General features: G+C 38.1%; 1 protein-coding gene across 8 annotated transcripts in view; it reads left to right on the forward strand.

Annotated features, from left to right (window-relative positions):
* Positions 1-15,842, forward strand: part of PARD3 (par-3 family cell polarity regulator) — a 415,339-nt gene that overhangs the window by 259,032 nt on the left and 140,465 nt on the right. For 4 of the 8 annotated variants that reach the window (XM_054389981.1, XM_054389984.1, XM_054389980.1 and 1 more), the window contains 3 exons: positions 3,534-3,723; positions 8,374-8,525; positions 9,629-9,673. In XM_054389981.1, the coding sequence (XP_054245956.1) occupies positions 3,534-3,723; positions 8,374-8,525; positions 9,629-9,673 (387 nt within the window). The remainder of the gene's footprint in view (positions 1-3,533; positions 3,724-8,373; positions 8,526-9,628; positions 9,674-15,842) is intronic. The other 4 variants (XM_054389983.1, XM_054389985.1, XM_054389986.1 and 1 more) reach the window with 2 other exon arrangements.

The following is a 15,842-nucleotide window of genomic DNA, read 5'->3' on the forward strand; positions in this document are numbered from 1 at the left end:
TATATTCAAAATAATGACTGTTACATGATGGTTTCCTTGGCTCTGTGATTAAAAATTCAAGTGTCTACTTCTGATGCAGTCTCCTTGCATATCAGCCATTGTGCTCCAGAGTTTTGCAATGCGCAAATCCATACCTGCTGTCTACATAAATTATTCTTATTCAACAAGCAGCTTAGTACAAAGTCCTCTTTCATCTCTTTCTTCAAGTTGCTGATTTATTTATTTTTTTTATGAACAAGGTGAGTTTTGCTGCTAACATTGAATAAACAGAAGTTATTTATCGGTGGGCACACAGAATAACAATAGCTTGCACTGAAATCTATTTTTCATCTTGAAGGATCCCCCAGAACTTTGTACAGCTTGATAGTTCCTACACAACAGGAAATACTTTGTTCTCTACATAAATAATTGCTATGTTAAGGGGTAGAATCAGGAGGAAGCACTACTCAAAAAAAAAATCAGTTTGGGATGTAGAGTGTTGATGTCAATGAAAGGAAAATAACCCTTTAGAAGCAGGATGCAGTTCCCTGGCCTGGAATCTCATTCAGAATGTGGTGGTCTGACACATCTGATCACCCTCTTGAAGTCCAAAGCTAGGATATAGTGGAGACATTTTTGTCCTTTGATGTTCCCCAGACTATTATTCCCATCCCTCATCTGTTAGTTTGGAAAAATAAATATTAGTATTTGCCAAACCCTGCTATATTGGTAGGGACAAATATGCTGTTAGTGGAAAATAAAAAAACCTGGAAATCTGGAAAAGTTCTAATTTCATAGAATCCTAGAATGGCTTAGGTCAGAAGATACCTCAGAGATCATCTACTCCAACCTTCCCATCATGAGCAGGGACACCTCTCAACTAGACTCAGCTGCTCAAGGCCTCATCCAACCTGGACTTGAACACCCCCAAGGAGGAGGCAACCACAAACTCCCTGGGCAGCCTGTTCCAGAGTCTCATCACCCTTCTACTGAAGAACTTCTTCCTAAGATCCAGTCTAAGCCTACTCTCCCTCAGCTTCAAACCATTTTTTCCTCATAATTTCTCATTTATAATGTCATCATTTCTCATTGCACAATTCTCTGAATTCCTCCTGTAGAATGACATCTCATCACTGTTAGATTATCATCACCACTATTTTCCTTTATTCTTATTTCTTATATCTATTACTTTGGTTTATACTTAATTCTTCATCAGAGTAGCTGATTTCTTGGTTACTTGTCAGAGCAGGAAGGGCCCTCTACTTGTATAAGAGATTTGAACCATACTGTTGATCTGAATCCCACGATATCAAAATGCTCATGAGACTCACTCATAAAGCAATCCTTTGTTTTTACATATTGTAAGGGTGTTAAACAGATTTCTTAGACCTTGCTTTGAAGAGAAAGTAATAGCAAGAAGAACCAGGCCACATACATGACATTGCAGTGTAGTGTGGGAGCCAAGTTACAGAGCAAACAGATGAACCAAATGTCAGGGATTATCAAGATATAGAAGGACCTGGAGTAGATGGGTTCTTCATGCCAGTTCTTTTTGTGTACAGGGGGTTCTGGAGCACTTTATGTTATAGTTTAATTCAAGTCCAGACTATTTGCTGGTCTGTTAAAGGTCTATACTATTACAGGTTTGAAGTGTGGTGTTTGGTCTATTGTAACTTCTAAACTGAAAGTCTTGGAGACAGCTATTTGGTTCAGGAGATCTGAGACTTCTTTTTCTTCAATGACAGATGGGAACCCTTCTTACTCCATAGTTTGGGATGGTTCTGAGACTATACATGTTTAGATTGGGAACTTGTTCAAGAAATTTGAGCCTCCTTGTCCTGACATGAGACACAGTGGAAAGGGAGAATGTTTTCCCTTCCTTATTATACCATCAAAAATACTATAAATTATTACAGACTGCCTCACTGAACTTCAATTAATATATGGAGGTGTTCAAGAGGGGATTGGACATGGCACTTGGTGCCATGGTTTAGATAGTCATGAGGTTTAGGGTGACAGGTTGGACTCTGATCTTTGAGGTCTCTTCCAGCCTTCTTGATTCTATGATTCTATGTGAAACTGGACTTGAAGTGCATTCGGAGTCTATTACAGGACTTTTCTCGCCCAAGGGGAAATTATTCCCTTGGGGAGGTTCGTAGACAGCTTGAGCAACGTCTCAGATTTGTAGATCAGTCAAATATACTGATGATTGCTAGGTATGAAGTTTCTTTGATGTTTCATAGAATCATTCAGGTTGCAGAAAACCTTTAATGTTTCCTTTTAATGTTTCTCACAACACTTGCAGAGTTACTCACTCCAAGTGTGTTTTCTGTCCACTTCAGCTGAGTTCTCTACAAAGGATGTTTTGAATTCAGTGCTGAGGCATGTCTAACCATCTGCTGGAGGTGAAGGCTTTCACCTGTTTTTAGTTTCATCTGCAGTGAAAAGCGTAGGCACATCAGATGGGTTTTCTCCTTAATTCTAAAGCAGCTATTAAAATGTCAGGCTTCACCCATGTCAGATAGAAAGAAGAGTAGTGCAAAGTTAAAAATGTTACTGAATTACTGTAGCCTCTCAAATGGGAAGCTCAATCTGCAGAATGCCAGAAGGTTGTACCTTTTCACAATCAATTCTTTGGAGACATTATTAGCTACAGAGTTAACAGTCTTGTAGGCATTGTGTTTGGAAAGAAGTACATTACCGGGCTAAGCATTAACCTGCCCATCAAAGAAGCTGTAGCTGGGCAAAGAATCAGACATCATGCAACCCAAGGCATTCATTTCAGTTTGACAGTGATGAGATGTTCACCATGCAGTACCTTTTCCTTCCAGCCACTTCTTTAACCTTCTTCAGTGATCTGGTTTGAAGCCAATTTTTCCCCCATGCTTTGAAAAGCTCTATAAAATGTACCATGTCATGCAGGGATGATTTTGGCTGGCTCTTTACACAGGTTTTTGTGTTTGTTTGGTTTTTAATAATTGCATGCAAAGCCAGCAATGGAAACTGGATCACAGAATCACAGAATGTTAGGGGTTGGAAGGGACCTCCCAAGATGATGCAGTCCAACCCCCATGCCCAAAGCAGTATCATCTAGGGCAGGTCACACAGACTTTTGCAAGTCTCCAGAGAAAGAACATCAGGAAACACTTTTTTAACTGTGAGGGTGACTGAGCACTGGCACAGGTCGCCCATGGATGTGGCAGAGTAGAAATACTGAAAAGACTTTTGGTCAGGGTCCTGGGCTGATGGCATTAGGTAGCCCTGCTTGAGCCAGGGCAAGGTTGGACCAGATGAAAGATCCTTTCCAGCTCTGTGATTCTGTGCTCTTTGTGCTGTAGGCTGTGAATACAACTGGTGTATATCACTTCTCAGACTGCTGCATAGGAAGACATGTATAAAGTGAGACACAGTTAATTTTATTATCTGTGTTGTGCCACTCTTATCAGTAGCATTGCAGTTTGTCATGACATTTTATCAGCTGTGATTATATATTATTCAAGGCACTCTCTGCCATTATTTAGTGTTTGGGTTTTCTTCTCCTTTTTATTGTTCAGGTAAATATCAGCTGTCTCCAACAGTGAACATGCCCCAAGATGACACTGTCATTATTGAAGATGACAGACTGTCAGTCCTCCCTCCTCATCTCTCTGACCATTCATCATCCAGTTCCCATGATGATGTTGGGTTTGGCACTGTTGATGCTGGTGGATGGGCTAAATCTGCAATTAATGAGTCAACAGACTGGTAAGAGCATGGTTTAGTGAAAGGAAAAAAGAGATGGCTGTGGTTACAGCTCTTCCATTAGTTTAATTTTTGGCTACTGCTAGTATTAATCTTCTTTCGTTCTTTGGTTTTGTTTGTTTTGTTTTGTTTTGTTTTTTTCACATCACATTTAGATTTCACTATTTTGAAAGTGGTAATGGTCCCTGTTTCATGAAGGAAATCTGTACAGATAATTTGTTAGACTCTCTACTTGTCGTTGCAGTTTTGTGCTCTGTCAAAGAACAGTTGTGGAAATGCAACATGAACTACTTAAAATTTCTTTATTATACCTGAAGAAATACCTTTCAAATCATTGTGTGACTTGTGACTGTCCTCAAAGGCAGTATATTGTAAAGGCTCTACATTTAAAAATATGGAAAGTATAGTTCCACATTTAAAAATATGGAAAGTAACTTTATATGTTTAACCTATAGTAAAAATAATTTCTGTCAATCTTAAGTTGGCTTTGTAATTACTTTAATGCATTTTAATGTGAGAGTCTGAATGAGAAATGCATTGAGCTCCATTATTGGCTTGCTTAGGTTCCTGACAAAGAAATACTGTTTACTGCTTAGTACTGTTAATACAGATCTAAGATTTAATTTGCAAGTCTTGTAATTATCTATAGGAATAGCAAAATAAAAGCCCACCCCTGTACACTGCCACTTCTTGAAGCTAGATAATTACCACAAATGGTGTGAAGTATATGAATTTTCTTATTTTTGTACTTTTCTCTTGAGTATGTTAGCAATATCTTAATAAAACACCAATAGGACCTGCCAGCTTATGTGCACCTGTCAGCTTCTTTGCTTTATATTAGTTTATTTCATCTTACGTCGAGTAATTGAGTTTGGGGTTTTAAGCACTGTTTTAATGACTGTATAAAAAGGTAACTTTTTCATCCTCTTTTTTTTTTTCTTTTTAATTTTATTATTATTTTTTTAATGTTGCAGCTTTTCTCTTGGACAAGTCATAGCTGTAATATGGGCCCTAGAAAAGTCCATCTGTCTTTTTTAAAAGCTTTTGGAGCTGAGAATCTGAGGTGTTTAAATAGAATAGTACTCAAGGCAGCAAGCACTTAACAGCTTGTTGCTGAGGGATTTGTGTTCAGCTGATTATCAGCAAAAACCTGCAGCATAAAGAGCCCATCTCAAACCTCCAGATGCTTTTACATTTACTTCTGCAACATATCTTCAAATTCATAAACTTCTTTAAAAATGAAAGCAAAGAAAATAGGGATTAGATATTGTGGAACTTGTCATGCTCAAAACCTTTAAAGATTTGTATGAGAAACAGTAAATGTCTTTGGAGACAACTGTGCTTAAAAAGAGTAGATCTGTGTAATGTAGTCTATTTGTAAAAAAGTAAATAGTGGTAGAATTAGATTGTTGCATTAATTTCCTGCTGCTAATGGGTAAGGGAAGACTTGTAAAACGAAGGTGCATTGTATGATTTTGCTGGAAGGCACAAAGGGTAAAACGAAGAATATAGATGAAGGGTTATCCAAACAGGAATGGCAGCTGTTCTGAATCACAGAAGAAAATGTAAGCTTTTCCAGTCTCACAATATCTCCCTAATCCTTGATGAAAATGTTATGAAAACAAAGGGGCAATAAGACAGGATTAATAAGTGGAATTTTAATAACATTGAGGGTCAGAAGACGGTTACATTCTTTTAAGGATCAGCTGTCATTCCAGAAATCTTATTTGTTAAGTATGCCAGAATATGGTAAATTGCATTTGGCATTGCTTAATGATTTGCACTAAACTCACCTTCTGTGTTTTATTAATGTGGTTGAAAAATATTTAAATGAGGCATTTTTAGGAGCAGTAGGTCCTCCTGTGTACTCGTTGGCTTTTCCAGTTGTGGAGGCTTTTGAATACTTTAATGCATTCAAGCTCCTGTGATCTGCTCCTTCTTTAATTACTAAAACTTGCTGGTGAGTCATTAATAACAGAAATAAACCAGCACATGAAAACTGATGATTCTGTATAAGGTTCAGATATTTGTACCATATAGAGGTGCAAAATACTATGATGTCAGAGAGCAAAATGCTAATCAGTGCACTTAGTATACAGGTTACTGTGCACACACAGAGTGGCAATCCCCCTAATAAGTGTATGTGGCAGGTAGGTGTAATAAGTGCAGATAAGGAAAGCAGAGGGAAAGCCTCTAAAAGCACTGTCAGTGGAATCACTGGGATGCAATCTCCAGAATTCCCAGTTGCTGACAACATGTCTAGAACCCATTGCTCTCTCTAGGACCTGTGTGGTGCCCTCTTTGAGTTGAATATCTATGTGCACGCCGTATTTACATGAAAATGATACTTAGCTTTATTAGCAACTTTATACATACAGATCAAAGCAAGCTCCTATGAAAAAAAGGAGCATACAGCCAAACAAAATAGTTTTAGAAAGTCACCCTTTTTGAAGGAAGTGTCAGAGGATACATTTTGTTCAGTAAGACGAAGCTGGTCATCTTTAACGAACATGATCTGTGTTAACAGATGTTGCTAGAGAAAATTCTCACTTGGTAAAACCACATTTTTCTGGTCTTCAGAGGCAGGGCTGACTAGCAGCGAGCCAGAAACTCCTGTGTGGCCTTGGGAAAGTCATTTATGATCTGACTATGAAAGGTGTTGAAACTCTCTAAGTTCAGCTGAGTAAGCCAGACTATGTTTCCAGCCCTAGGTGGTTCTTATTCAGCTATGTTTTGCAGTGCTGTAAATGGCATAAGCATATATTGCTCATGTCTGTTTTATCTTTCTGTCATATGGAGATCATTTTTTCACTGTTTTGTGGGAGTGAATATGAGTACTAGATAGTTATTTTTGAGTTTGGGCTCTGATTCATCAGGGCTTTTAAGCATATGCTTCAAAATGTTGCTAAATTGTGCACACATCTCTGAAATAGTTGCAGTAATTAAATGTAAAACATTATGAGCCTGAGCCAGAAACATTAAAGTCAAAAGGCACTTGACATTGACTTACTCATATAAGCTTTGCTCCTGCTTTCACTTAAGTATTATATGCTTGTCACATGCACATATCTTATTTGTAAATCTGCCACTACTAGACCAAATTTCTTCTAGGCTGCCTGGTAACACAGTGATTTTCATTCTTTATAATACTCAATGCCTTTGGACACTTTTCTGCACCTCTCTTCACAATTGTGCATAAGATCCAGGTGTTTTTTGATCAAAGGTGCTTCTGTAAATTATGGTACATGGCATACAAAAACATGTGCATGTTACAAAATGTAGAAGTATAAGTTGGTTTCTGCAGCAGTTCACTATTTGCCCATTTCTCACTTGGTGTGAGATATGTGTTATACTCAGCCCTTAAGGTAGACAATAATTATTTTGAAACATTTAGTCTATTTAGGGATCTTGGTGATAAAATATTTAGCTTTTTTTATCTTCAAAAACAACAATCAAGGGGGGATTTGAAAATCTTTGTCCTATAGGATAGTTAAGAGTAGTGCAAAATACTTACTTTCTTTTTTCAGTACTTTATGTTCTTAATTTTTTTTTGTGTGAGCTGAAGTAGTAATCTAAATTATTTCAGTTTACTTTCAAGCTCTTTTTCAGTACTCTCCCTTTCTGCAGGAGTGAGAAAAATCATAGAATGGCCTAGGTTGGAAGGGACCTCAGACATCTTCTACTCCTACCTTCCCACCATGGGCAGGGACACCTCAACTAGACTTGGCTGCTCAAGGCCTCATCCAGCCTGACCTTGTGAATTTCTTTCCATATTGTTTATTAGCAATAAGCAATCTTGGATTTTAATTTTTTTGTTAATTATTAACACGCATTGTGGCCACGGTGACCTACTGCCACTTTAGCTTGCACACCAAATTTTGCCTTCATTCTTGAATTCTTGATTCTGCCAAGATTAATATCATCAGCATACTTCTGATGAAGCATGCTGGGACACTGATCACTGCTCACTGAGGACCTGACTCACTCAACTGTGGTCATGCAAGAGACCTGCAGGAGAGACTGAAATTTAGTCCTGTTACCCCCATTTCTGATTTAGTGGTGGAACCATTGTAGTGAATACCTGCTCTGTAGGGAAGCAATGAGTAAAATTACATTTGTCTGTTACAGCCAGGGTCAGACTAGAAGATGCTGTGAAAAATATTCAGGCAGTTTCACACATGGAGAGAAATTTTAATGCAAAGTCTTTAAAGGAAAAAAATTAAAGTTCCTTGGGCTTCAGGCAGGGCACATGTATGCGTTATTTAAAACATTTTGCTGTGAAGGAAAATCTGATAATTTGCTATCAGCAGAATGTATTTTTTTTCCTCATGAAGAAAAAGGAACTGTTTTATTCTCCCTCAAATTGTTGCTGCACTAGGGCTGTGTGTTCTGATAATATTTCTATAGTGCTCCAGATATGTATATCCTTCCTTAATGCTTGGAAGCGAAACTCCTGATACTTTTGAAGTAGAAATGCTCGATGCAGTGGGCCACATCCATCGTGTGTGTAACTGACTATTTGCAGTGGTTTATTTGAAAATGTGCACTGTGTCATTGGGAGAAGTCAAGTGCTGAATAAATGCTTTTCTCTGCAGAGTGAAAGGTTGCGTGATCTTGATAAATGTTCCCATGGTTTTTTTTCCCTCCCTACAGCACTCTTAGTCCAGATGTTGATCCAGTGCTTGCCTTCCAGCGAGAGGGTTTTGGACGCCAGAGCATGTCAGAAAAGCGTACAAAGCAGTTTTCAGATGCCAGTCAGTTGGACTTTGTTAAAACACGAAAATCCAAAAGCATGGATCTAGGTAGTGAGTGATATTTTTGAAATTGTTTTATTTGCACCCGATTTTCATGTTGTAAGTATATAGTTTTTGTCATTCCAAACACGCTGTGTATGTGCAGTACTGCTGCACGTAATGTCTGCTGATGGGGAGTAAAGTATTCTTCACATGAATGGCCAAGTGGCCTGTGTATTGTTTGTACCACTTGTAAATGTCCGTGCATTTATATATGGCAGCCCTCTGGGTATGTGGTTACACAGAAACATTATCAGTATTTACTAAAATGGAGGCAAAAATGTGCATTTGCCCCTCCGTGTAGAATAATTGCGTGAGACTGTACCACGCTGTGGTTCTGGGTAGACAGGATTATTCTCAGTTCATGATTATAATGCAATTAGCCTTAAAGATCTTTCTTAGTCTCTCAGTTTGTAGATGGATTTTGATTAAGGTATTATAGATGCAAGTATTATTTCTGAAGAGTTCATTCAGAATTAGAAAATGGGGCTAGTCTGACATCTGTTTGAGACCCAGGTTTTAATATTTATATCAGAAGCCCTACGAAGTTGCAGTGACTAAGACAGGCAATCGACTGTAATCATTTTAACTGATAAAACAACTGAGAATAAGTAATTGCTAACAAGCCCATCTATTTTTCTGCCACTGAATTTAGATTCTGAAAAGTGCAGACTCCAGTAACCTTAAAACAGTGAGGTTTGATTGTTTAAATTCCCTGCTCAAACAATAAAGTATAATACAATTTGCTCCTTTACAATGATTGTGAGTATCTTAACTGCAATCCTTAATTCACCAACTTCCTCAGGGGTCATTAAGGTTGGTGGTATTGACTTGTCTTGACTAGTTGTGATGTGCTAACGTGTGAATAACCTATTGTACCTGCCTGTGTTGTGAACATGACTGACACTGCATGAAGGTTTAATAGTTTGCTGCCTTTTCTACCTAGAATGTTTGCTTACTGTTGCAGATTGTTTGCATGAAGTATGACATTGCTAAGGTCCCCTAACTTAAAAAAACAAACAAACAAATAAAAAGAGCATACCAGAAGGAATGTTTGATGCATGTGGGGCATGGACACTAACTGAGCTAACCGTTATACATTTACCTTTTAACAGTAGCTGACGAGACTAAGCTCAGTACAATGGATGACCAGAAAACAGGTAAGAATTGACAGTAAGGCTGTTGCTATAGAAACCTTGGTCAAAGCAACTTACCACAATTACAGAACTGCCAGTCAAATTGCATGAAAACATGAATATTCCAGTACTTGCATGACTGCTTTGTATTGTTGTGAATAATCAAGACGTACAAAAGAAGGAAATTCTCCATAGAGATAAGTACCTAGGGTAGGATATTCAACCAGGTCACACATGTGACTGTGGGTGGACACCTTGTTTCTATACTTTGAACTCATAAATATTCACAGTTGTTTGGATTTTTTTGTCCTTTCAAAAAAATCTGGGAAAATCTCCTAGTTGCAAGCTCAAATATACAAAGAGAAGAGTCAAATGTTTGGCTATTACAGTGATATCACAGTGCTTGGAAGTAATTATTTTAATTAGACAACTGCTAGCTTTGCCTTAAGTGGTCATCAGCTGCATGTTGTGAGTTGAGTTGGAAGATTATTTATGCAGGTTGATTTGCCTTTGGAGCTGAAACCCAAGCATTGTAACAGAACAAAAGAATGCTTAAGTAGAGTCTTTTCCACATACCATGGATTGCAACATTTCACACGATGATAATGAGAAACAGCTTTCAAAGCATATTTTTTAGTAGTAATTAAAATAATGCACCAACTGCAATTATGAACCTTTATGATTTATTAATATAAGTTAGCTTTTGACCTTTGGAATGCTATTTTAATTAGACTAGATCCAGAGGACACCATAACATTACTTATCTCTAATTAGAAACGATTCAACTTTTTAACACAGAAATTTTATTTACTTTAAGCCTGATTTGGGGAGTAGGGCATTCCGTACAGAATTCACAGTTAATAATTCAGAGGTGCATCTCTGTTTAGCCACACTTTACAACATGAGTAGGAATACCGAAAAGCTGGAGATAATCAAGTGATAAAATTACAAGTTTTATTTGAACAAATGGAAGTTGTAGCTCTTAAAATGTTGCAGAATATGGCCACAGACTTGCAGATCGATAAATTGAGAACGAGTACACAAAATTAAAATGTATTAGTGTTTTGAAAGATTAAAGCCATCAGAGTGTGAATGTATGAATTTTGTTAATGGCTGTGGTAATAATCAGTGCTTAGGAACTGCCTTCACCCATGAGCATTATTCACATAAAAAGGAGGTACAGATCTAACTCAAAATTTTCTTATTAGCCTGCCTGTTTGAATGGGATGTGATTAGAATGGTGTAAACCCCATGTGGTTCAGTAAAATGTGATGCTTGGGTTTTAAAAAAGTGTAGTGGTTTTGGCAGTCTCACTAGAGGGTGGTGTTAATCGAGTGTAGCTTTGTCTGTGTGTAACACCTGGGTTAAATTCCAAAAAAGAGACAAGTCAGACAACTTGGGTGAAAGAGCATGACTGTAACCATCTGGACTAAGCAGCTACATGTTCTGCGCAGAGCAAGTCAGTGGCTTTGAAAAAAAGAAGGCAAATCCACCTTTTACTGTACTTATTTTATTTATCTTGCATGCTTTTAACCGGGTTTTGTGTATAAACATTGGATTTCTCCCGTTATGGAAGATGGATATGGCTGTTAAACAAACCACTTACCGTAGTTTGGCTTAAAAATCATCTGGTTCTAAAACAAAACAAAACAAAACCAAAAAACCCCAAAAAAGCAAGCTTCAAATGTGTGGTGAACTATGTTTTAATGAACTCTAGAAGCCAGAAAACTTCAACATGTATTTACTTTAGAGAAAATAAAAACAAACTCTGCTACAGTCAGAGTTGGACTTAATAGTAGTGGCTGAAAAGGAGAGTGTAGAACTTACCAGCCCGAGTTACTGTAATAGATTTTTAATTATTTTTCTTTCTATAGTTCACTTGAAGTGACTAATCCTTGCAGTGTTTACAGTTCATCCTAGGGGTTAGAAGTATAGTCAGTAGCAGTTGAGCATGGCTCATTTATGGAGGCCCAGGCACACTATAGTTCTAAATGGTTATTTTTCCATGTACATGTTGTGAAAATGAAAAAGGAAGGGAAGAAAAGTCAAAGAATATTTATTCAAATTGTTTATTTATTTTTACACAACATTTTTTTAAACTATTTTATTTAAATGAACCCAAGCTAAACTATTTTTGATGCTTGCTCTATTCCTTCCCTGCTGTCTCCAACCGAAGTATTACTCTTTTAGTGTATGAATTGATTAAACTAGAAATTGAAGAATTTTTCCAAAACTTAATGGAACAGATGTCAGTAAATAAATAGACTCAGGGCTGATGTCCTGTAAGAAAGCATTTAGAAAGCAGACTTGGTGCCTTTGCCAAGTGGTTTAATCAAATTGAAGGAAGTTTTTTGCATCAGTTGCTGGTAGCGTTTAAACCTGAGAGTTAATAAAAATTATGTTTCAGAAATACATAAAAATTGTCATTTAAAACCATTTAAAAGAAAGTTCTGATACCAAATTTCTTTTAGAACCCTTATAATTAGTCATTGGAGGAAACATCCTATATCCTTTGACTTTATGCTTCTTGCATTTGCAAGTGGCCCAAGTGGATCTGTGGCAAATACTCAAGAGAGGAGTGGAAGCACAGTGAGTTGTTAAACAGCGTCAGCACATGGGAAAAACAAAGAGCAGGGAGCAAGGTGAAGGCCTCAGTCTCTGTGTGTTAAATGTCTCATTGGATCTGTAAGTGCTGTCTGGTGGTGTGATGAGGGCTGCCTGTGCCCTGTGTGAGTCAATGCACACACTGCCAACACACTCATGCATGAGCAGAGGGTAGTTGCATGACCTGCAGGAGCGAAGCTTGGCTGTTGTGCCCAAGGGCTGGCAAGCTGGGGCCATAGGGAGTGGTGATGCATGCATAGTGGGGCTGGGGGCTGTGCTTGGTGGGCTGGTGTGAGCATGTTGCAAAGCCTGTGAGAGCTGGGTAGAGGCCTGTGGAGTGGAGCCACGTGGCTGTGCACACGTGGTGGCAGTCATGGTAGGAGGACTGCTGTGCTACAGGGGGGATGAATCTCCCTCGAAGGATATTTGTTAAGGGAATTGTTGGAAAGGAAAATTTCAATAAACTTCAAATTTAAAAGTGATAAAAGAATCCCTTTCATCCTTCAGTCATATAAAGGTACTGTAGGTAGATGTGTCATTTTCTCTTCTTCTTTTCCTACTTTGAATTCTGGTGTCAAAATAGAAGTAGAACTCATTCTGAGCAGATAACATTTCTGATGATTACCACCAGTGCTGCAAAGGCTGGAAGAAAATGCTGACATTTTTGTATTTAGAAAACAAGGTTTTGATGTGACTCATAAATTTTAAACAGAATCAATTTTAAAGAAAGTTTGCTGTTTCTCACCAGATTATGGGTAAACAACTCACGTTATGACTGGTGAATTCTAGTTATAAATTCTGAACTCACTCAATTTCCAAGGAGGCCTAACTATGTATTTTGAAAATAGTAGAATTGATATGAAGTGGCCATAGAAAACAGGGAAGGTGCTAAAATGGGCATAGCTTTATGATCACAGTGCTTAAATTGCATGCAAAAGAACATTTTCCTCTTTCAAATTCTCCGACCTGTTCACTTTGGTGTTCGTGGCCACCCAAGCTCAATAAATATTCCTATCATTTCTGTAATCCATGACTAGTTTTACAGTATTCAAGAAACATTAGATCATATCCCATCTAGGTTTTCCTTCGGGAATGAACAAGTTACATAAATACACTTCTCACAAAAATCCATACTGGGTGGCAGGAAATGGATTTATTTATTTTTTTAATGTCCTTTGCTAACAGAAAGAAGGCATTTATGTTCCCATTTATAATCACTGTTTATAAAAAGATCCACTGAGTAATTAAGAAAAGATTTATGAGCGTTTCATTTGGAAGGTTGCAAAGAAGGACCTGGAATAAGGAAGTTTACAGTAAGTTGCCATGTAAAAGGATACCCTTTCCTTTTGTATATGAAATGGAATCTGTCAAACAGCTGGTTTAGATGGGATCATCCTATTTCCTCCCCCTTTTTTTTAACTTAGATTTATTTTTTTTTCCTCTCTTGTGGACTGTTTTTAACAAAATGCAAACCTGAAAAGGAAAAATAAAACCCCAAAATGTCATTTCTTGTATACTGCAGGCATTAGTGGAGGAATAGCAGATTTTGGCATATGCTAGAAAGTAGACAGCTTCATAGGGTGCTGCCTGAATTGGAGTTCTTCTACTTCATAAAGACAGTGTTATGTAAAAATACTTGTCTTGGACTTCAGCCCATGTTCAGAAATTTGGTGAACCTAGACTGAAGCTTGTTTGCACAGTTGGGAAGCCATCAAATCTCCCTTCTCCCAGCTGGCTGCTCTTGTTCACCCCAGCAGCTGCATTGTACCCCCAGCCATCCTCATGACCCTCTGTCTTCCAACAAGCATGAGGTGCGAGTGAGAGAGTGGCTGCTTCTAGGAGATGTGAGTTCATCAAGATAAAATTTCACATTTGCTGGGGTATGTTTGTTTTTGACTGAGGGTCCAGGCAGGACTCCAGACTTCTGGGGAAACTGAACTGAAGGACTTGTGTAAAGAGGATTTTTGTTTTGTTTCTAATTTAAAGTTCTTTTTGTCAGCTGAAGGGGATACTTTGACTTGACAGATGTTTGAATTTATTTGATCTGAGGGATTTCAGTTTAATGTAATTGCTCAGATTTTCTAATAGCTGAATAGAAAATGAAAGTGTTTGCTGCCTTGCTCCCTCTCATACCAAATTAACGAATGACATGGAGAACACGAGCCATGCTGCTTAGTGTCCATCCCTTCTATAGGCCCAGCAGCTCCCTTCCTTCCCACCCAATACCAAACAGTGAAAGAAGTTGGTTTTAGTAGTGTGCTAGCAGTTTTCCCCAATTTAAGGTAACTTCACATACGTTTGTTAAAGAGCAGTAACTCTCTTCTCCATCCTGGTATCTAGCAGAATAGGGATCAACTCCAGAGCTTTAGATTATTCTACAGTAAATACTTAGAGAAGATAATTTCCCTTTACTGCATTATTTACACCAGGGGGGTCAGTTCTTGGCTCTGTCTCTCAGTGCTGACTGGCTTTGAAATTTACCTTTCTGTGCCTCTGTCAAATGGGGATAATGACACCAACAGAGTAAGAACCCACCACCTAGGACTGCTGCAGTGCTATGACATTCTTCTCTGTTCTACTCCCTTTATGTAGACAAAAAATGAATCTTCTGTATTCTAGGTGAGGACTTTGGTCTCACAACTTCAGGAAATGTAGCTATGATGAAGTCCCAGCTCATCTTGCTCTGCAGCCCCAAATCCTGTGGAAAATCTGCCCAAGACTCTACTGCACTTTTGAATAAAATCACTTCCAATAACTGCTGTGATTTCTTTCCCCCTGAATTAGTTCTCCCAGTTTTAACTATAATGTGATCCAATTGTGTAACCCTCAGCACTGTGAGCATGTGTATCTAAAAACAGAGGCTAGACATTTAGTCCACAAACCAGAGAAGAAAAGTCCAAATGGGGAAAGGCTTTTGCTGAATACTGTCTGGTGCTTTCTTGGCACACTTTTGGACATGCTGCAGCGATAAGAGCTGCCCTCAGCCCCAGCTGTAGTGTTGGCCAAACATGAACCTGGTGACTGCCAGGAATGTGATTCTTTTCCATGTGGATAAGTGGTATTGCCTAATTGGGTCCTTTCGACAGATATTTTTAAGCAGCTTCTCAAAATCCTAGCAAGTCAACTGATATTTCTCAGAAGCATTTAATTTTGAAATTGTTAGCAATTTGAAGCAAGTGCTTAAAACTCAATTAAAAGCAAGTAGGAGGTGCCTTGAAGCCAGAAGTCAAGCTACTTTTGCAAGACTATTACTCAAAACACAATATGATATGTGGCCATAATCTGTTCTCTGCGCCTCAGTTGTAGTAGTACAGATGAAATTTTCTGCTCAAAACAAAAATAATTAATAGTTGTGTTTGATGCCAGTGGATACATATCGCTGATTTCCTTTTTTTTAAGCTGTTTTTAAGCCCCATGATTATTATTCAAATTGTTTGAAATAATAGTAATGGGTGTTTGTCTCTCCTCACTGGTTTGAAAAGCCAGACATTGCTAACACTGTCAGTTTCGTTGACTATGACTTGACATACTCATTCACTTCTGAGACCAACAAATCTGCAGAGAATTCCCTCCAGATCAGTGAGAGATG

The sequence above is a fragment of the Indicator indicator genome, chromosome 20, assembly GCF_027791375.1.
Source record: "Indicator indicator isolate 239-I01 chromosome 20, UM_Iind_1.1, whole genome shotgun sequence".
Lineage (NCBI taxonomy): Eukaryota > Metazoa > Chordata > Aves > Piciformes > Indicatoridae > Indicator > Indicator indicator.